This window comes from Acomys russatus, chromosome 11, assembly GCF_903995435.1.
Source record: "Acomys russatus chromosome 11, mAcoRus1.1, whole genome shotgun sequence".
Lineage (NCBI taxonomy): Eukaryota > Metazoa > Chordata > Mammalia > Rodentia > Muridae > Acomys > Acomys russatus.
Window position 1 is genome coordinate 20,441,742 of NC_067147.1, and position 22,336 is coordinate 20,464,077.

Below are 22,336 nucleotides of genomic sequence, written 5' to 3' on the forward strand. Positions count from 1 at the left end.
GGATGTAATGACTGACACATAGCCTGAAGGAAAGCAGTTGACATCATGCCCAAACCAATGAAGTAAGAGAACATATTCTCTCTCTCTCTCTCTCTACTCTCTCTCTCTCTGTCTCTCTCCCTCTCTGTCTCTCTCTCGCTCTCTGTCTCTCTTTCTCTCTATCCTCTCTCTCTGCCTATGTTGCCTTGTCACAGCATTGTTTTGTATCTAAATTAAAAAAGAACTATGATTTTCATCTGCATAATTACAGCTCCAGAAGTATCTCTAGAGTCAGATGTAATAGAATACACACACACACACACACACACACTGGGGCAGGGCGGGGAGTAGGTTCAATTCAGCATTTCAGGTGGTTCAAAGAGCTAATACTAAACCTGAAAAAAATATTCTTCTTTCAGGAAAGTGTTGTTATTTCCCCAGTGCAGAGCTTTTTGAACCCCTGTGACATAAGGGAGGACTCAGCTAACAGACAGTAAAATGCCTCTAACTTGATTGGCTGAATCATCACTTCGCTGTAGGTACTGACCTTGGGGGTTGGGGCGGGGGGGGGGCGCGGAATACGCTGTACTATAAGAAAAGGAATCGCTGTCAAGAGCATGAAGCCTGCTCCAAACCTACCTCTGTAATGGCACATTTGGTAAACGTGATCGCGGCCTTCCCTGATCATCGCCGCGATGAGGAGACACTGAGCGTGAACGGTGATGAGTCGCTCTCTGCTGCTCGGGCACTGTTAATGTTGCTGCTTTACTTTCTCTAGCACTAGATCTATAGCCCACTGACGAGAGTACACAGATAACACCCGTTAGTGCTCTTTATGGAAGAAAACAACACAGACATAATGGAGTCGTATCAAAGCAGCCATAGCCCTTCTACTGTTAAATGCCATGCAATCAGTGTAGTCTTATCTCCCAAAGCTTTACATACACATACAGAAAGTGTTAAGAGAAAGCATGCATTAAGACATGTTACAGTCAGGCTCAAAGCTACCATGGAGATACTAAACAGTAACATGACAGTCTACGTCTCAGACACTAGAAATGAGTTGGGGCACAATTTTAATTTAAAGAACGAATGTGTTAGTGACATTTCAGCAACAGAAATCAGGCAGCGAGAGAGCTATAGTTAATGTACAAGTCAACGATTTGAAATCTGATGCTTCTTTAAATTTAATTAATTTGAATTGTTCTTTTTTTCCTGTATGTTTGATTTATGCCTGTGTGTGCGCATATTGCATGTGTGTGTGTATGTGTGCGTGTGTGTGTGTATGTGTGTGTGTTTATGCAGCTTTTCATGCTTTACTATGTATGTGCATGTAGAGGTCAAAGGTCATCATAAAGCTTCTTCCTTTATTGTGTTTCACATTTCTGAGAAAAGGTCACTCACTGTTTCTGGAGACCATCTGTTCTGTTTCGCTACCTGGCCAGTGAGCTCCAGTGGGCCTCCTGTCTCCACCTCCACAGCATTAGGTTCATGAGCACATGCCACTATAACTGCCTAGACTTGTGCTGCAAACATCATTGACTTAGTCACCACTCCAACCCCTGTTCTAGAGGATAAACCATTCAGTTGCACTATAAACGTAATCATTACAAAAGTATTCTTGGCATCTCAGTTGGAAATGAAAACATCCCACGTTCATTTTAATGAACAAAGAAGAGTGGTTACTTTCTACTATTACAAATCCTCATTGTGGCTTTTGCAAGCAATAAATGCAAATCTCAAAAGGTACAAGGTGTATGAGTGGAGCTCATGCTGGTAATGAGGCAGAGAAAAATAACAACGTGAAATCATTAAATCTATCCAGGATTCTAACACTATCCCTCCCTGCACAAAATAACAACTGGAATCTTCTTGAAATAAAAGTGTGTGTGTGTGTGTGTGTGTGTGTGTAATTTCTGATTCAATTAGATTAAAAATTTAATCTAAAATCACTAACAATAGCTCAAAGTTTAAAGTATATTTTTTTTATATTTTTTATAATGGTCATTAATTTTCATGAGTGCAAGGAAAGCAGACAACAATGTGTGATAAAAGGAAACGGTACTTCCATTTACAACCACATAAAAGTTACATGTATCATGGAGACATGACTCAGCTGGAAAACTGAGAGTATATTTTGTTTTGTTTGAATTTGGTAGCTTACAGACTATAAAAAAAAATGTCATCCTACGTCATTTGTGAGAGCAAGTTGATAATTAGCTCACAGCTAGGTTGATGTGACTGTACCATCTGTTAGTAAATTTAAGGCAAAGCAATCTTCACGAAAGAGAATTTTTTTCAACACTTAGACGAAAAGAGCTTACCCCCTTGGATGAGCCTGAAATGACCCTACAATGACAGTATTATGGCTTTAATAGTATGATTTACAACTATATATTTTTGTATGTAGTCCTCTGTCAAACAATAGTAATTACACTTATTCTGAGTGTGCTGTGGAAAAAGTCTTGTTCAACCATATAAATAAAAATGCTAATAAAATAGCACGTATTGAATAGACTTCATATCTTAAAAGAGGACAGTTATATCAATAACCAAGCCAACTGTTTAAATTATTTACATTTTAAATGGTATCAATTAGGTAAAATTATAAGACATCAATACTAAATTTAGATCTGAAAATTTCAGTGATGGTCAAGGTATGCAATTGGGTCTATATAACTATTTTGAAACCAAATAATGATGTGCCTACAAAGAATACATATTTTATTGAGTTATTTGTATTATGTATCTTAAAATGTTTTGGTTTTGTCAAGAAAGGACTTCAAAAGAAAGATACATATATTTTCTCAAGGCTTCATAGATACTGAGTGCTTTTATTAAATTTATCTTAGGAATCAGAAAAGAGTTGTCATTACAGAGAGAGTATACTGAAGGTAATGTGAACAATTTTAGTGAATGAAAGTCACTACTATGTATATGTGTGTGGTAACACTTGAAGATTTAAAATCTGATTTTATAATAAGTGAGTATATCTATATATCCATTTATATTAATAATTACCTATATCAGTAATTATTTATAATGATAATTATAGTATAGTTGTATTGATTATATAAATATAAAGTATACACCTAATCTTCATCTATTACTTTGTTTATATTTTTGATTATTTGGCTTTCCAAATTTTAATCAATATTGAAAGCACACAGTATGCCTTAACTCATGAGTTTGAAGGGGTAATTCTTTAACTAGCATCTTATTTTTTTTTTCATTTATTCAGTTATACAATAAAGATTTTATCCTCACTTTTTGAAGTTACTGAGATGTTCCGAAAGTGGAGGGTGCCACCCTTTAAATAACAGCATTTTGCTTGAGGGGTTCATTCTTCCTAGCTGAAACTAACTGGTTTAGCTAACCATAAGAATTGTTACTGTAAACTGGGCATGGTGGCATATGCCTTTAATCCCAGCACTCTGGAGGCAGAGGCAGGCGGATGTCTGCGGTCAAGGATAGCCTGGTCTACAGAGCGAGTCCAGGACATCCAAGCCTGTTACACAGAGAAAACCTGTCTTGGGAAAAAAAAAAAAAAAAAGAATAGTTACTGTAAAGTCGCCACTTGTGCTAGCTGTTAAATACACAAGGGATAAGGAACTATGAGCTGTGGTTGTTGTAGAATGTTGTAGATGAAACTCTCAAGTTTCCTTGGACCATCTACAATCAGCAAATTCATTCTGCCTTTATACCTCGTGTTAGAAACATAACACTAAATTCATACTCATCTTGCCACACCAGGAACACATTATGCCCATTAATCCCTCATTTCATATTCATTTTTTCTCACTTTATCAGTGCCTCAACTTTCCTATACTTAAAATTAATATGTGTATTAGTGCATAATATCCATATCTTTACTAAACTATATCTGTCCTGTGCATCTTTTGATAGAGCAGACGAAGGAGGTAGATTACCAGTGTTTTAAATGCACTGCACTATTCTGTTCGTTAGTTAATAAAGTAACATAAACTATTACTTATTAGTTACATGAGTTAATATCTCCTAGGTTTTTGTTATTTAATTTACAATGCTAAATACAATGCAATGTTATTTGAAACAATACTTTAAGCATTGGTTTGTGTAATAAAGATCATATGTGTTAATCAAACACTAGAACAACTAATATATTGAGTAGTAAATAAAGGTATGTTTTTAATTCAGGGTTTTATAAGTGATGCCCAAGCCAAGTCCTCATGTGTGCTGGGTCCATAAACCATGCTGACCTCTCAGAGAAAGAAAATGTCACCACTTAAATGAATGCTTTCAGCTGGCTATTCATTCGTCCACTAATACCTCATTTAAAAAATGAAAAAGTAGAATACAATGTGAGAAACACCCATAATAGCATATTCTATTTATATAACTTGGTAATAACGTTAAGGCTGATCAATCCTGTTAACTCTTTATTTTCTTAGCAGCAATAATTTGAATATGACAAAATATTTAAATCTGTAAGCAATTTTTTCAAATTTCATTCTCATTAAATTTTGCAATTGTATATTCTGTGAATGATGCTGTTAAGGATGTGTGTAATTACTATGGTCCTTTAAAAACACAAACCAGAAATAGAAAATGTTATCCACTACTATACAGAACCCTCCTACATAATCAAACCAGGCCTTAGTACTGTTTGATTTAATAATACTACCCTTCATAAAATGTACTTTGTTCGAATGACAGATAACAAGAATATGATTTTAGAAAATTATCCGTATTTTAATCTTATTTTGAATGAAGTTCACCTTTCCAAAATATGTGAACTCTTTCACTAGTGATGACTGTATGAATTTTACTAACACCTCTGTCCTGAAACTAACTGCATGCCCAATGCAGAGGCTCCGTGAACGAAGGGCCCACATGTCAAGATTGCTCCAATGAGCTACCGCTAACTAGTCACGTTTACATATTCCGGAATGTCTCCTTACATTCTCACTTAGTTCCCCTTTACTAGTTAAACAATGGGAATCAAACAGGACCGACACAAAGAATGTGAGTGGTTCTTGATTTTATGTTCTTTCTGACAATTCACATGGAAAAAATGTAAATCTAAATTTCAAAAGTTACCAAAAAAAAAAAAAAAAAAAAAAAAAAAAAAACCCTTGCCAACTTATACAAGACCAGAAGACATACACATCAAAGGAATATTGACTCTCTGGAGAGCATTGTCTTACTTCAAAACATAAACACAGAGTAGGAGTAAGTAGTGAGCACGCCACAGAAGCATTAAGAGCTACAGCCATGCCACATGCAACTTTAAACCCTGCCATGCACCTTTCTCAGTATATTCCATGGAAGGCTATGGTATTTTGAGAAACGGGGGAAGGAAAATCATAGAGATACAATATAAAACACAGGAAAATGGAATTTGGCGTAATAAGATTAACAGTATCCTTTTAAACTGGAGTCCACATTTCAACTCATGCTCAGAGCTTTGTGAAATAGTGATGATTATCATCATCATCATCATCATCATCATCATCATTATTATTTTGGTTAACCTACTTAGAGGCACACTTCCAAGAGAGAGCCTGACCGTGTCAAGGAAATAGGGATGCGAATTCAGAGGTGCTAGTCCACTTTAGACATTAACAATTTGAGACACAAGTCGCCATGGAATAACATAATACTGATGTTTCTGCACTGAGGACTTCCTCCAGTTCAGTGTCCTGCAGGAGCCTGAACGAGGGCAGCGGAAACAAGCAGAGACAGTGAGGTGGAGCCATGCTCCTCGCCACGCACCTGGAGGCACTACTCCAATACCATCATCAACCTCAAAATCTGAGATGTCACTATCACTGATGCGCTGAGATCCTGCACAACAGTAAGGCAAACAGATACCTCCGTGTCGACTTGGTTTACCACACGCAAAGGATACAGTTGTACAGAATAATTCAAAGGAAACACTGCTCTGATTTTTTTTTCTAGTAATGTGCTTGTTTCAAAAAACTAATATTTTTCAGAATTTTTTTTCCCATATAAACTTACACTGGAGGGCTTGTAAGGGATCAACTTTGACTCATATCCATCTTTACTCTCAATGCTGCACTGAGAGTGGAGTGCATACAGTTCATCCTGTAGGGCACAGCATAGACCGAGGCACCAGTTTCAAAGGCCTCGTTGGCAGTCATCTGGCACACTCAGGATGCTTCAAAAGCATCAAGGCGCATTATTAAGCCAAAATACTGATGACTGTTAATTATGTAGAAAGTACCAATCAGGTAAACACTGACATATGTTACTCAGTGAAAAGGCAAGAATTTGGATCGAGAATTACCGAAACAAGTTTCATCTGTTGGAAAAGATATTTACAGATAACTCAAAAATCAGTACAGAGTAGGGGAGCTTCCTAGTGACCACATGAACAGTAACGAACTTATAATGTTATGCCTTAAAATGTATTTCTCATCAGTAAGATTAAAATACCCAGAAAAACAGTAAAGTTATTATGACCTTACACATAGCAGCCCATTACTAAAGAGAGAATCTATTTCATCAGTCAGTCCCTTGATGGCTCAAGTAATGTGCAAGGCATGTATCTGGGAGACTTTTAGCCTTCATTGATTATTCTTCTATACCTATTATATTATTGTACTGTGAAATATAAAAAATTGTTTGGCTGCTCCTGTTTTATAGAGATGAACGATTTTTCCCTGAGGGTCAACCCATAAGCTGAACACAGCAACAACAAAATTCCTCTCGACTAACTAAACTGAGTTTAACGTACTTTGTAGCTTCTTGCTAGAGCTCTCTCCGTGAATATGCCGCCTTGGCATGAACGGTGATGGCTGAGGCAGAGGTAGTGAAGATTCGTCATGCGTCTGGAGTTTATACCAATGAGGCTCATCATCTAAAAGTGCCGTCTCCAATTCTATGAGAATCTGAAAAGGTAGTTCTCAAATGAGACACAACAAGAAAGTACCCGTGTCTAATGAGTAGTGCAAAAACAAACAAACAAACAAACAAAAAACAAAAAACAAAAAAACCAACAACAACAAAACAAAAAACCACAGTAGCCATCTAACACGACCCTTTATACATCACCTCTCCAAGAAATTCGCTTTCTTCATCCTGTACTCTTGGCTGATCCCACACGGTAATTTCTAACATTCGCTCTCGAAAATCTCTACGATGTACATGTGAGTAGACAAACGTTTGATTCCATTTTGGCTCTAGAATTTTCTTTACTGTTTTGGTCCTTCTTTTACTTTTGTCACTGAAAAATAAAGACGGTGCCTAAGTGAGCATGTGAAATCATGAACACGCTGCCCTCTCCTGCAGTTGTGTGTATTATTATTATTATTATTATTATTATTATTATTATTATTATTATTATTATTATTATTACTACTACTACTACATCCTGGATGTAGACCCCTCCATGCTCTCTTCCCAGTCCCACCCTTCCTCCCATTCCCCTATCCTTGGAAAAGGAGAGCCCCACCCATCCATCCACTTCAGCTCCTCAAGTCACATCAGGACTGAGTTCATCCTCTTCCCCTGTGGCCTGGCAAGGCAGTCCCATCATGGGGAAATGATTAAAAAGCAGGCAACAAAGCCCATGTCAGAGACAGCTCCCGCTTCCCTTAATAATTGATCCACTTGAAGCCTGAGATGCCATTGGCTACATCTATACAGAGGACCTAAGTCCAGTCCATGCATGGTCCTTGGTTGGTGCTTCAGACACCACAGGCCCCATTGGGTTCTGTTCTTGTGGAGCTCAGCAAGTGAAATCTTGTACATGCTGCCATCTGCTGTAGCCATGTGTAATTTCAATCCGTATTTCTAGTATTTTTTTTCCTTTCCTTTCCCTTTATTAAGGTTATTCTTTGACAACTTTATAACCATACATAGTGCATTGTGTCTACCTGCCCTGACCCATTCATCTCATCCCACCCCCTACAAACCTTGCTACACAACCCCCTACAGGTGCTTTTTTTTTTAGATTCATGACTTTTTATTTTATGACTCACTGAGTTTAAACAGAGCTGCCTATGTACCCTCTGACTTGGGCTCCCAGTAGACAGATAACTGAAGGGAAAAACTGCCCAATCTGATAATCTATCTGTAGCAAACGGTCTATCAATGAGGAGTAGGGCTCCATAGGGTTCCTGAGCTCCTCCAGAATCCATGCCTCATTGTTGAAGCCCTGTCCTGTGTGTGTGTGTGTGTGATTGCGTGTGTGTTTCAATGGGTATGAGTGTGTGTGTTTGTGTGTCTGTGTGATTGCATGTGTGTTGTCATGGGTGTGAGTGTATGTGAGTGTTATTATGTGTATGTGCTTGTGTGTGCATGCTTGCACAAATGTAGGTCCAGTGCAAGCAAACTCAGATGGTTTGTGTTTGTGATTGTTCAGAAGTTGGAGTTTTAGAGCCTGTCTACTATCATTATCTTTCATATTCTTTCGATCTCCTACTTCTACAGTGTCCCACAGGACTTAGTGGGGATGCTATGTCCTCTTTAGGACTGAACAACTGTGCTTTCACTTATTATCAGTGCTATGAGGTGTGGTTCAAACCCAGAGGTTCACATAAGCTACGTGAGTGCTCTACCACTGAACTATATTTCCAGCCCGTTCTTTTACTAGGTTTACTTTATAACATCAAGCTCTAATGAGCCCATGGGGACTAATACTCTCACTACTTGTGTATTACGTGACAAATGTAAGCAACGGTCACGGCTGTAGGTACATAAAAAGGCACATTTTAATGAAATGTGTCCACTAATTGACATATTTAAAAGTACCTCATTATTTTCAAGCGAAAGGTCTGAGATATTGTCCTATTTAGTCCCCTGGAGAGAATTACTTATTATATTTAGAAAATGTGTCCCAGAGAGGAAACTCTATCTTTCACTTGAATACAGAGTTTAGTCAATTTTTTAAAAATCATTTACTACCTTCTATCTGGAAGAAAATACATTTTTACATAGGGATTCCTGGGACGTCCGTCTACTCTAGGCGGCAGATCTGTTGCTTGCAGAACATTTACAATCAGCTGATGCCCCACTTTATCATACCACAGCTTTACCTAGAAGAAATGCAGAAAACCAGCTTATTTATCAAAGTCATGAGATGATATAAGTTTTAAATCGAACATTAGAATGCTTTTAGAGCACGATATTTTGACTTGAAGTATAATGGGATTACAACTATTAGAAACCATAACCAGGAAGAAGTTAACTTTTCTCCTTATTAAGAATTTTGTGTCTAAATTACAATGAGCAAACCTGAAACATTATATCTTAAAGTCATCATCATGGTTTTTTTTTTTTTTTTTTAATATCAAACAGGATAGTTGATGATCATCAGCGGCTTTATTTTAGGGTCATTAGAAGTACTTTCTACACCAGGTGGTAGTGGCACACACCTTTAATCCAGCACTTGGGAGGCAGAGGCAGGCAGATTTCAGAGTTTGAGGTCATCCTGGTCTACAAAGTGAGTTGAAGGGCATTTGGGGGCTCCACAAGGAAACCCTGTCTCAGAAAACCAAGAACAACAGTGAAAAAGATGGAGAGGGAGGGGAAGAAAGGAAGAAGAATGGGAAGAGAGGATTTTAATATATGAGCTGTTCATAACGGTTGGCCAGTTTACTTCTCCAGGATTCCTCAGGTAATAGAGGGACCCCACCAGAAGTATATGGATAGTTAGTTAGAGCACTGTCTGTGCTGTCTTTTCACACACAAAGGTGCTAAGAAGTTAGTGAGATTTTTAAAAATTTAAGCTTCTTGTCTCCTGACTCATAAAGTGGTTAAGCAAATTGAAAATGGCTTTCTATAAATGTATTTTAAGTATTGATTTTCTCTGGAACACAGATATAACATACCACAAGTACATATATTTTCCCAAATGCTACCATTTACAGCCTAATGTTTAGAACACTTGGCACATTGTAAATATGCAATAAATATTTCTACATAAATATGTGTGACTGAAGAATAAGATGAAGAAATACATAAAACAATGCTGAAGTACGTAAATTGCGTCAAAACACTATGTATTCACTGGAGGCTAAGGAAAACCAGATGATTTTTAATGACGCATTCAAAGAACAAATCCTAATGTCATTCGCTGTGTATAAAATGTACATACAGAGAGCTGCCCTGGTAAGACTTGTGGGGCATCTTTCAGAGCTCCTGGGCTGGTTGGAGAAATAACAGAAATGGAAGGCCTTTCCATCTTCTGAGATTCAAAGGAACTCGAACCTAAAATGAGAATAAAAAAATGAACATTTGTTAGTGTGAGGAATGAGTTCTTGGGCCAAATGGTAAACGCATCTGTAATTTGTATGAAGCCATAGCTAACACTATCGGATGTAGTAGAATTTACTTGTCATGGGATAGCCTTAAAAACTTCTTTTCTGTCTTCTCTTGTTAATTAAGTATTTTAAACGATATGATATCATCTTCATTTGTTTAATCACGGAAGACATCGTGCACATTTTGAGAGGGCGTTGTTCTTTATCAGCCTTATCATAATGACGTCACTGAACAGGCCTTCCGAATTGGTAGCAAGGAAGACGGTGCCTGCTGTGTTAATTATTGTGGCTAAGGAGCATTCGCTACTCCGTATCTACAGTGACTAATTAATATTAATGGGTATGGGACCTAATAATGAGCCAGACTTAACTTCAGACTTAAATTCATCATTCTTTCATAGTAAAATTATATCTCTTACATTTTGTCTTAAAAATAAAAATAAATAAATAAACGTCTGCAAATAATATTTCTCATTAACTTACTGCAGGTAATCTGCTTCAGTTCCGTGTACCAAAGGCTGCTGGTGCGCTCAGGCACATGCCGAAGACTAGAATGCTACGAAATGCCATCACCCCGTTAGGTCCCTGAGCACACAGTCCAAATTCAGTAAGGGCTTCAGTGAGAAGTACTGTGGAATCGCATATATACATGAGATCCACACAGTTCTTTCCCACACTCTGCGAACAGAAGTTGTGTTGGCAAAGACTGACCGACTGGCTGATTAAAACTGAATTGATGTAGAGAGATTGTAATGGTTTGGATCCAAAGGCTAATCGCTTTATCTCGGACTGTCTTTAACACCTAGAATAGCCACTCATTGCCCACTTCTGTGATAGAACTAACATCCCGTGAGAAATAGATTGAAAAAAAAAAAAAAACCTTTGGAATCTACTTCAACCAGCCTCAAAGCGAAGAATGCCATCAGACAGCATCTCGATGCCATAGAAAAGCTTGCTCTATCTTTCTGTACTAGCCTCTCTGATGTATCCACCTATGTATTTTAAATGCCTTGATTTATGACTTTCTTTGTTCTGTAAAATCATACAAGTTCAGGAAACTGCTTCCATGTTGGAACATAGAATTTGAGGTACCATAAATCTGGGTTCCCAGGCTTTGTTCACTCAAAATGGCTCCAGCATCAACTATCCCCTATTCACTTTAAGAAGAAAGCTATGTCTGTTGTGTCAACAATGCCAAAATGAGGCTTAAATGAATCTGCATGCACCATTTTGTGCCCCGAAAAGGACACTTAACTACATGAAATAAAGTTATAAAAAGTAATTTCTCTTTTGTTGGGTTTCTTTAGCCTAACCCCATAACTTTTTAGGTCTTAAAATAGTGTTGCTTATGATAGCATTGGCTTTGAAAAATAGGATTGTTTTCAATCTTCCCAAGATCTTTTATGGAACCTTCCCCTTCTATCTCTTAATATTGGTCATCAGAAAGCTCAAACCAAATCTGGGCCCAGATTTAACGGAGGAGGTTTTGTGTGGTAACTTGGCCACAGGTTTGTTCTTTAACATGGTCACTTTTTTCCCCTTCTCATCACTTAAATCAACTATATTTTATAGTCATATAAGATGAATTCTATGATGATACCTAAAGAACCAAACCCCAGTGTTAGTTGAATGCCAATCACTTCCAGATTATCAATAAAAATTAATTATCTACAAGTATTGTTATATACAATCTGTTCCAAGGTACCAAAAGAATTTCGTTATGTACACGTATCATGATATAGGATCTGATCTTATCTCATCCTGAGCAGCTTCACTTACTATGTAGAAACTTCCTTAACTCCTATACACTGCCAGCTGTGTCACACAACCTTACCACACCATTGGATTTCTAATATCATAAGGGACACTATTACGTGGTGGTATGACAATTGTTTATTGATGTGTCTAGACTATGCTGATTGTCAATCAAATTGGATTGTCAAGTATACCTATATTTATTTTGTTCTTGTTGCTGTTTTCTTGAGAAAGGTTCTCACCAACTAGCACAGGCTAATCTTGAACCTGCAATTTCTTGCCACTACTTTCCAAGATTCTGGATTATAAACTCATGTCATGACACCCAGCCCACAGTATATTTTTTTGTGTACAGGGACCAAACTTACTACTAGTAAAAATACAATGTCAGGATCAGGCCTCTTCTCAGATATTGAAAGGCACTCTTACTAGACATGGTCAGACATTCCAGTGCCAAGATTTCTTACAGGGAAGCCAGTTAACGTCAAAGGGAGTATTGGCTCCATACATCCTGCCCCCACTACCTTATTTGTCCCCTGACAAGGAATCACAAGGCCTGGCTGCATGATCTATGTTTGAAACCTGCCCCATCCTCAGAAAGCAATAAGAACAGAACAGCCTCCTCAGTTTCCCTCTAAACACCTGTCCCAATATAACAACTGAGCTTTGAGAAAATTTTGACTGTATAATAAAGAAGGATATTGAAACAAAGATTTTTGGGTGGCCACAAAAATGGGCAAAAGAAGAAAATTATTGGCCAAGAATAACATTTGACTTATTATGGCTGCAAAATTTGGCGCTAGTGAAGATAGCCAGACAGTAATATTAATTCATTTGCATCAAATGACTTAGGAAAATGATCAATCTTCTTTTCTAATTTATGTTAATATTTTTAATAACAAGGAAATGCTATACTCACTGGACTCCAAGGGAGGGTGGGAACTCTCAGGGATCCGGGGTATGTCACTAAAAGAAACGGGTATAGTGAAAATCCCATTAGACAAATTATCCTACCCGAGGCTACCACAGCCCATTTTATTTCAGTGATATAAAGTAAAATGGGTCTTTTGGGTCTTTAAGGATGCAGAAATGAAGGAGAGTTACTATTAGGTAACTACTAATGTGCATGAATGCCAAACACCACATGAAAGAAAACTGCAATAAAAAAGAAGATTTTATATATTTAATAGCAAAACACTTTAAAATGACAACAATCAGACTAATATTGTGGATAAAATCACCACAATATTTTTTACTACCAAAACAGCAGTTTTGGAAATTAAAAAAAATGTTAAAGGTAATATTTTATTTCAATTCTAGAAAACTGAAATGACAAAATTTTTACAAATCAGTAATATGCTTTACAAACACATCTGAAAGAGTTTACTGTGTGAGACAGATGGAAATGTCTCTTCATAATAAAATGAAATGATGGATATCATGGGCAAAGCTAAGAAAATTAAAAGGATGAATTGCTTTGAAAATTAACAATGGTTCAAGCTTGCAACAAAAAAGCCAAAGTACTTCATGTATGTGCATGTAATTTATACATGCCACATATAATATATATGCAAATATATGCCCTTTATAGAGATATATATCTCTATAGTAAGGTTTGCTGGATGCATGGCTATCATACTGCATGATTAAAGTGAGGTGTGAGAACACCCATTCCTGCCACACTCACAAATTACTCTGAAAAAAAATATTTAAGGTCACTTCAGCGTAATCTGTTATCCACTGAAACCTTCATATCCAGTAAGAATCCTGGGCCATCTTGGATTGAGAAGCATACTCTATAAGATTACATTGCCTCTTCTTTTCCAAAAATATTTTAGTAGCAATTTAAGGAGATTAACAATATTAATATTAAGTATTAACATGACATATTAAAGCAGACTGGAGTTACTGTCAAGAGAATTATCAGCATATCAGTTAATTATTTTAATCACTTACCTTACAACCTAAATTCACTTGGGTTATTTTTACTCTCTTGTTTTCTCTTTTTGTTCTTGATGCCTCATCATCACATTTCATGCAAGCTAATTTTACAATTAACTATATTTCATTTTAAATTTTACTTTATTTATATTTTTCTACAGATGAAAAGACCTCAGGCTGAATATTTTATAAAATATATTATATTATATATTTTAATGTAATTACGAATTTATGTAATTTTCATAAACTTATAATTGAGATAACTTACAATTAAGATTACAGTTCCTGAAATACAACTATTTTCACAATGATAATTTCCTCTCCATTCACCTGAACAAATGGAAATGAAACATTTTTTTTTAATTGGGATAATGACACTTTAGAAAAAAGCTTTTGAAAATCCTGCACAGTAATATCTTATATGTTCAGTTAAAGTCTCAGAATCTAGAACTCTGAAACATTTTATATACTCGTGAGAGAGGGGACAGGTGGAAGCTGTTTTTAAGATTCTAGTCATTCTGGGCCAATTTAACATTAATTTTTTTTCTGTAGGGTTTCCATGAATATGGATTCATTTGTTAGTACAGCCTTCTTAATTATTTCTACTCCCAAATCCTGTGCTCGAGCGTTTTAATGATGATTAGAAGCATGAAAGTAAAGGATATGGTATTCAGGCTTCTCACAACATCTGAAAAAAGCTTAGGCATTTAATCTGTATTAACCAATGGTTAAATCTACAATGACTCTTGTAATCATTATGTCAACAAATTAAAAAGTAACATTAAAACTTATTAAAGAAAATATAACTAGAATTATTCTAATACAGTACACGACAGCTTTGATGTTTATTCAGACATAATCTTTAAAGCCCTACCCCTCTGAATTCCACATTCCATGATAGGTCAGCATCTGGGTATCCAGATCATTATTTGAAAGTTATATTGTACAAAAATGGTCATAGTATAATTGTTATTCCAGTCCACTTTAATTGTCTGTTCTCTTAAGTCATGCTAAATCATTATCTTACTGGAGTATTCTAAAAGAACTATATATCTCCAAAAATCTGGCTATGTGTGCAGGGCTAAAGTATAAATTTTGTTTTTATACTTTTGATTTCTTTCCCAATTTACTTACCTCTCTTTCAATCTCATATGTACCTTAGCACTAGAACAAATTGCAAGTAAAACTAGCATAAATTATGGTGTTACTTGAAAAGCCTACATGGAAATATGTAATACATTTTTAAAATGTCTTCACTGTTTATTCTTTCTAACCATTTAAAATTGGCTAAAAGAACTTGACTGTATTTTAAAGTTTTATATATTAATGTTCTGTGAAATATAGTCAAACATGTTCAGCCCATCAATATTAGAATGATTATATTTTCTTGTATGTTTCGCATGGAAACAATAAAAAGTAAAGTTACCAGGTTTTCAACATAAATGTCTAAAATCAGAGCTCTGAAATGTCTTTGTAAATAGATATAAACAGTTATTTGCAAAGAATAAATTCAAATAGTTGGCTCAGTGTAATGACATAGTTCAAAATGTTTACTAAAATTTATAGAATGATAAGTGAATCTTCAGTCTGAACCTTATGAGTTTGTTGCAAAAAAAAAAAATAACATTATGGGGACCTGCAGAAAGATATAGAAAAATACTCTACTGTTTGTAGAGTACTGAATCACGTTTTAAAATTAAGGTTTTACAAATACCATACACTATAGAGATTCAAGCATCCAAATGTTCAATATTCCCTGGTTGGTTTTAAATAAAAGTTGAACCCAAAAGTATATGGGAAATATTTTTCTCTTTTATAAAATAAGAAGTTATTAAAGATGTATAAACATATTCAAATGTCACAAATGAATTGCCAGTTCAGTTATTCCCTTAAAGGAAATAGCACTGATTACATAAAAAAAATTACAAAAAAAAAATCAGTAATCACTGAAATACAATACTTTGTTATATTTCATTTGTGAATATATATATATATATATACATATATACATATATATCAATCAATGTATTTATGTTGTTCAATTGTGGATCTTCTAGCATATAGGGGAAAATCATTATTCTAATTTTAAAGGTTAAGAATTTATCATCTATTATATATGCCCAAAATAGATTTAAAAATCTGTCCATATTAACATGTAATGTATGAATGTAATATTTCCTTGTAAAACCTTGCTAACACATGTAATTTACTAAACTTAAGAAGTAAGTTTTTTTAGCCTTACCCAATAGGCCTTGAAACAATAATTTCAACTTGAGGTTCTGATTTTGATTCTAAAATAATGTTGTAAACTTCTTCGTTTGTTGCTCCCGGCAGGGGTTTACCGTTCCACTCTAGAACTTCATCCCCTTGAATTTAAAAAGAAGGGTATTTTTTTACCTTATATATTCTGTTTACTTTTCTTATCTTTTCTCTTTTTTTTTTTAAACAAAGAAATGCAAACCACATACCAATAATTTAATATTCGAGGCTTTGCTCTCAGAATCAAAGTGACTTGTCATATAATGTCAGCTAAGTGGTTCTTCTAACCACCTTTACTTTTTTCTTTGGTTTTCCTCCCCATATAATACTGGTCACTAAAAATAGTCCAATACAAAACTGCCTTTATCTTTTTAGATATATACAAGAAATAATACAAAAATAGTCTCATGCTATGGGATGGAAATTAGCACAGCCTGTTTGGAAACATTAAAACCAATGGTTAGCAGCATGATCAGAAGTAATATAATAGAATAAATGGAGGTGGCTCTGCATGTGGAGGGCCCTTAACGAATGACCAAAAGTTCCACATTAGTTTCGGTTAAAAAAAAAAAAAAAAAAAAAACAGCAATAAACATTGTCGGGCATGAGTTTTCCATCTCTAAGTCAGGATCCTTTGTCTTCACCTGATGCACAACAGAATAAAATGCATGAAAGGATTTGAATTCATATCCATAGATAAGGTAACATAGGTAGCCATGACAGTTACAAAGCAAGCAGATGTAAAAACCATTGCATGACAGTTAATCCCCTTCCAGATGTTTAAAACGCATACATTCTATACAGAGCACGGAGTGAATATTACAGTAAGAATAGGAAATATTTAAGACAATAGAGAATTAACATAATATTGATTTCTTTGTGAAACAGTCCAAGATCAATGAAGGACAGAAATATGATATCTCAGAGGAAAAAAGCAAGAGCTACCGATGGTTGTTATTTTAACTTCAGCTTTAAAGTAGATGGTTTGGAGGCAAAGATTTATTCTCATAAACATTTTAGACCCTAAATAGTCCTCTCCCATATCCCTCTAGCTCACAGTGGTAGACTCAAGTGAGCTGTCCCTGCATTAATGAAACTTTGAGGTGACTTACTTTTGTATGTTTATGCTAATTCTGATGGTTTTTTTTTTAATCATTTTAGGTTCTAAATTAATTAAATTAATTAAGGACCTAACTATATTCCGTGTTTAACAATTATCACTGTACATATTAAGGTAGATACAAATATGAAATTTTTAGATTTTAAATCATTTTATAGAAAACAGGAAAAATTCTTATAGTAATTCTTATTTCCTCAGACTTTCTTTCCTTAAAAGTAAAAATCTTCAGTACTGCTTAGGCTAAGTTAAAAAAGTAATATAGTTATTACCGATAATTAAGTTTTAATGGTGTGACCTAAGAAGTTACCTAGAAAGATATTCAACTATACATCATTGATAAGAAGAAAAAAAACCAGTTACATATATATATATATATATATATATATATATATATATATATATATATATGTTAGCAATAATCAAAGGTTTTTTTATTACCAAAGAAGCAAATTTTAACATCACAATCCATTAGACATTCATCTTTCTTTCTTTTTTTATTCCTTTCTCTCTCTTTCTTTCTAATGACTTACACATAATTAGATACATTTCATTAGACCTATATACTTAACATATATGGATGCGCACATACTCACATACGCTGGGAAATATTTTACAATATAGTACTTACCATGATAATTCCTATTATTTTATTCTATCCATTTTTTCAAAATGATGAATATAAATAAATTGACTTTAGTACTCAATAGTGGGAATAATGTTATTTTGCAAATGCAGTGCACTGTAACGTACTCTTCCTCATTGACAGTAACATGGACACATAACTTTTAACATCAAGATAAATTAACACATGGTTTAATTTCTTTATAGTGCAATAAAACTGAGTGCAGGAAGCATTTAACATCATTCACGCCATTTGCTTGTCCATGGATAACCATCTCAGGTAGTCATCTAGTCAGTGATGGAGGAAAAGCTAAAAACATTTTGTCTTAATTTTTCACGGTGAAAATGCAATAGAGAAATCGATACAAAAATTACTAAATAATATGCTTCCTGCAACCACAAGCATCCAGTGAGGAACAGAAGTAGAGCCAGGTGGTAACAGAGCCGAAGCAATTCGTCACAGCTCTAGGTGAGATATCAAGAAACACTTGAAAGATGAGCACTGAAGGATGAAAAAGATCTCTGTGGTTAGGACAGGCTGACAGCTGGTGCTGATGAAGTCTTGTGGGAGTGGAACAGAAGCTCGCCAGGATACAGGCAGACTGACACAGCCAGGGGGCTCTGTAGGCGCACAGTGGGCAAAGCCACAAAGCTTTGAATAAAAGGATAAGCCAGAGACAGAGGGATACCAAGGGTGATGCTGCTGCTGTAGACTTTGTGTTTCAGATGCTTAAACCCAGCATCTGTGAACAACATTGACTTGAAGGAGAGTCTGACTGTACGGATCTATGGAAGATGGAAGTAAGGCTCCAAATTCCCAGCAAAGGTCAAGAAATAACACCACAGGTGATGTTTTTTTATAAGCTAAGGCTTATATGAAGATAGAAGTGAATTAAGTTTGTACATTATAATATATATCTAAGAGTCCCTATCATTGTGGCTACAAAAATTAAAAACAAAAGCACTTTTGTTTTTTGGTCCAATTCAACTGCTTAAAAAAAAGTATACTCATATGCTTTGCAATTATTCAGTTATGCTTTTTATCATTTTAGAATTTAATTTGTCAGGTGCTCAGCTCATCAAGAGAGTGTTAAAGAAGTAGAAACAACAGGTTACAGCACAGAGAACAACCAGCCCTTTCACTTCTTCAGGAGTCATCTAAGAAAAGGCAAACACTTTCAATGGCTGGTAGACAGTTTTCATCCACAAATGCTTCTTTCAGTGGCTACAGTTTGCTAGCTTTAGCTACCATAGGATTCCTCTACTTTTTTTTTTTTTTTCAGATTTATTCTTGTGCTAAAGATGACCTATATTGGCACAGGTTCCTGTTATCTACAGTGAAATCAACTAAAATTGTTACCATGATATCAACTAACATTAAAAGTAAACAACTTGTCAAAACAAAATAATAAAACTAAAACTGTGTTGCTACTGAAAATAAAGTACATCCAGTGTGGGTTTTTTTTGTTTGTTTGTTTGTTTTTGTTTTTACTAGGTATTTAAGGCTATAGAGAGAGAGGAGGAGGAAGAGGAGAAATAAAGCAAACAAACAAAAACATCCAATTACTATAGAAGTGGCATGATATGTCACATTTAAATTAACATATATTTCAACACATATTCTATGTAGGAATCATTATTATGATTATGTTAATGCCAAACACAATTTACTATTCCTAAATAAGTGGGTGTTTTGGCACATTATGAAAGACTGCGATATGGAATGAAATTTTTACAAATGCTCGTCCGCTTTGGGTTTAAATGCTTGATGTAGCACTATGAAGTTATCTAGAAAATAAAGATTCTTTCATTGTTTTTCATCTATGCTTTTATATAAATAAAGAGTTTCCTAATCTTACCTTCTTTTAATTGCTACTTATACACAGATACCTACTATCAAATTGCTAAGCATGCGTATTATCAGGAAAAGAGATATGCCTATGCATTATAATGACTTGGTCTCAACTCACATATATAAATTACCGAACACAGATTGAAGCCTACCAATTTATACAGAGACAAAACCATACTTCTAGACGAAAAAAAAGAAAATGTACCTGCTCTTAGGTGTCCAACTACATCCGCTAGGCTGCCCTTCTTTACTTTGGTGATGAAAGCACCGAGGCGTCCTAAGTCCGTCATTTTTCCTCCAACCACCTGGACAGTTACAAATCCATGAGTTCCTAACACTCATTCAGAAACACATTAGTTATCAGAACTGATTGTACATTGTCTTCTAATGTGTTACAATTCAGTGAGGGAACATTCACAAATTGCATTTTTGTTGTTGTTGTTGTTGTTGTTGTAGTAGAAGTAAATAGTAGTAAAGCATTATTTAGAAACATCACTGTATTGGGTTTACAATGTAAGGAAGGTTGTGTTCTGACTTTGTACAATGCACTAACAATCAAAGGGCTCTGTGAAAACGCACATTTAGAGGAAAGAAGAGCAACTCCCTGTTCATAGTCAGTCATCAAGTGTGGGCACTGTTTGCACTGAAGTCATTGTTTTTCCATATGGGAGTCAGCTTATCAGCATAAAGATATACCCCTACTGTCCCTATCAAATATTGGTCCTTTTTCCATAACTGTGGTGGTACATGGTAGACTTGAGTTCATACAGACTAGAGATTCCATCAAAGCAAAGGAGTGCAGTGATCCGCCACTGTACAAAGTATCATCGCTTCAGCATGCCCACACAAAACATCTAGATGACGCCATTTGGCTCCGTACTCTTGAATCTCAAACCTGAATTAAATTGCTAAACATGTGAAACTCTCCATTGCACTGAAATTCAATATATTAGAAATAAACCTCTAGGCTCAAATTTAATTGATGCAATGGTCTGAAAAATACACAATTAAAGATGGGCGAAGGAGAAAGGAGGCAGGTGGAAAAATACCGAATGGTGAGACTGGTCCTCAGTTCTTAGGAACATAGCTATTAATACAGGATACCAAAAGTATTTAATAGCAGGAAAAATTAATAATTATCATCAACAAAATATAAATAATACCTGAATTAATTTTAGTTAGGCTGTGGTTTGGTTCAAACTCAGAGCTTTCATGAATGTCAGGCAAGGATTCGACAGATAAGTTAACCTATTCCCAAAATTAATGGTCAATACATCTCAAGAGTTCCCACGTGACAGCAGCAATATTTACAGCAAAATCTTTGAATATTTATTTAGGAAACTTCCAGCATTATAGTGTGATTTAACACAATGTCTGCATACACATAATGCAAGTTATGATGTATATACACTTGTTTATGTGTGTGCCAATTTGCACCATTCTATAAAGCAGGATTATATTTGTGAATCTAGCATATTCTCATATTGACCAGAAAATAATAAACATGTTTAAAAGTAACATTTTACACTTTTTAACGTTACTGGATTTCTGTCATTAGAAAGCATTTCCCTCACTGATACTTTTTGTTTCTGCTCAACATTTAAGTAAAGCTGTATTCACTGGGGAGACTTTACTTTGGGAAAGACAGGAAAATATTTCCAACCAATTGTTGCGAACTTTGTGAGCGCAGTCTGTGCTGTACCTTACCCTGGAAGAGGCGCTGTGAGCCAGCCCACTTACCTTCAGACCCAATAATGCACCCGACTCTTTGGGCATGCTTGTTCTTTTGTTAAGGATAACACGGCCGATTAATCGGTCTCCCTCTTTAGACGGCTGCCACGTCACAGGATGCTATTGAAACATATAAAGTGAATAGCTTATTTTCTTTTCTACAGCTAACCGAATCAGATGGTGTAGCATAATGCAATTGGGGGGCGGGCGTTAAGACACTAGATTGGGAAGTCTTTATTTAGAGACGTTCTAGAGTAGGCTTTTAGAGCTTTTCAGTGAGAGCTACATTTCATTTGCAAAGATTCTAAAAGTAGTTACCAACTAAGGAAGTCTTGAAAATAGCTCTGAAATGGAACTAACTGTAATTTCAATAATATCTCTACTAGAAAACTGCATTTCAGCTGTTAATGCTGATAGCATTCTGGGCTGCATAGTCAGTTAGCTCTTGAATTACACTGGCTTCACCTTACAATCTAAATATACTTTATAGTTATTTTTTTTAATTTTTTATTAATTTATTCTTGTTACATCTCAGTGGTTATCCCATCCCTTGGATCCTCCCATTCTTCCCTCCCTCCCATTTTTCCCTTACTCCCCTCCCCTATGACTGTTCCTGAGGGGGACTTCCTCCCCCTGTATATGCTCATAGGGTATCAAGTCTCTTCTTGGTGACCTGCTGTAAAGTTACTGCCATTCAGTACATAACACAGTGAATCTTTAACCAGGTTGCCATATGTCTATTACATACAGCTCTGTCATGATGCCGGGCAGTGACAACAAGTCCCAGGTCCCAGGCATTTGTGCAATTTG

At 35.5% G+C, this 22,336-nt stretch overlaps 1 protein-coding gene across 19 annotated transcripts in view; it reads right to left on the minus strand.

The window, feature by feature from the left end:
- Rims1 (regulating synaptic membrane exocytosis 1) overlaps window positions 1–22,336 on the minus strand; it is a 479,929-nt gene that overhangs the window by 146,991 nt on the left and 310,602 nt on the right. For all 19 annotated transcript variants that reach the window (XM_051152982.1, XM_051152985.1, XM_051152984.1 and 16 more), the window contains 10 exons: window positions 21,536–21,646; window positions 20,001–20,100; window positions 16,186–16,309; window positions 12,922–12,968; window positions 10,082–10,194; window positions 8,890–9,020; window positions 7,036–7,207; window positions 6,719–6,872; window positions 5,734–5,805; window positions 619–775 (listed from right to left, as the gene is read on the minus strand). In XM_051152982.1, the coding sequence (XP_051008939.1) occupies window positions 619–775; window positions 5,734–5,805; window positions 6,719–6,872; window positions 7,036–7,207; window positions 8,890–9,020; window positions 10,082–10,194; window positions 12,922–12,968; window positions 16,186–16,309; window positions 20,001–20,100; window positions 21,536–21,646 (1,181 nt within the window). The remainder of the gene's footprint in view (window positions 1–618; window positions 776–5,733; window positions 5,806–6,718; window positions 6,873–7,035; window positions 7,208–8,889; window positions 9,021–10,081; window positions 10,195–12,921; window positions 12,969–16,185; window positions 16,310–20,000; window positions 20,101–21,535; window positions 21,647–22,336) is intronic.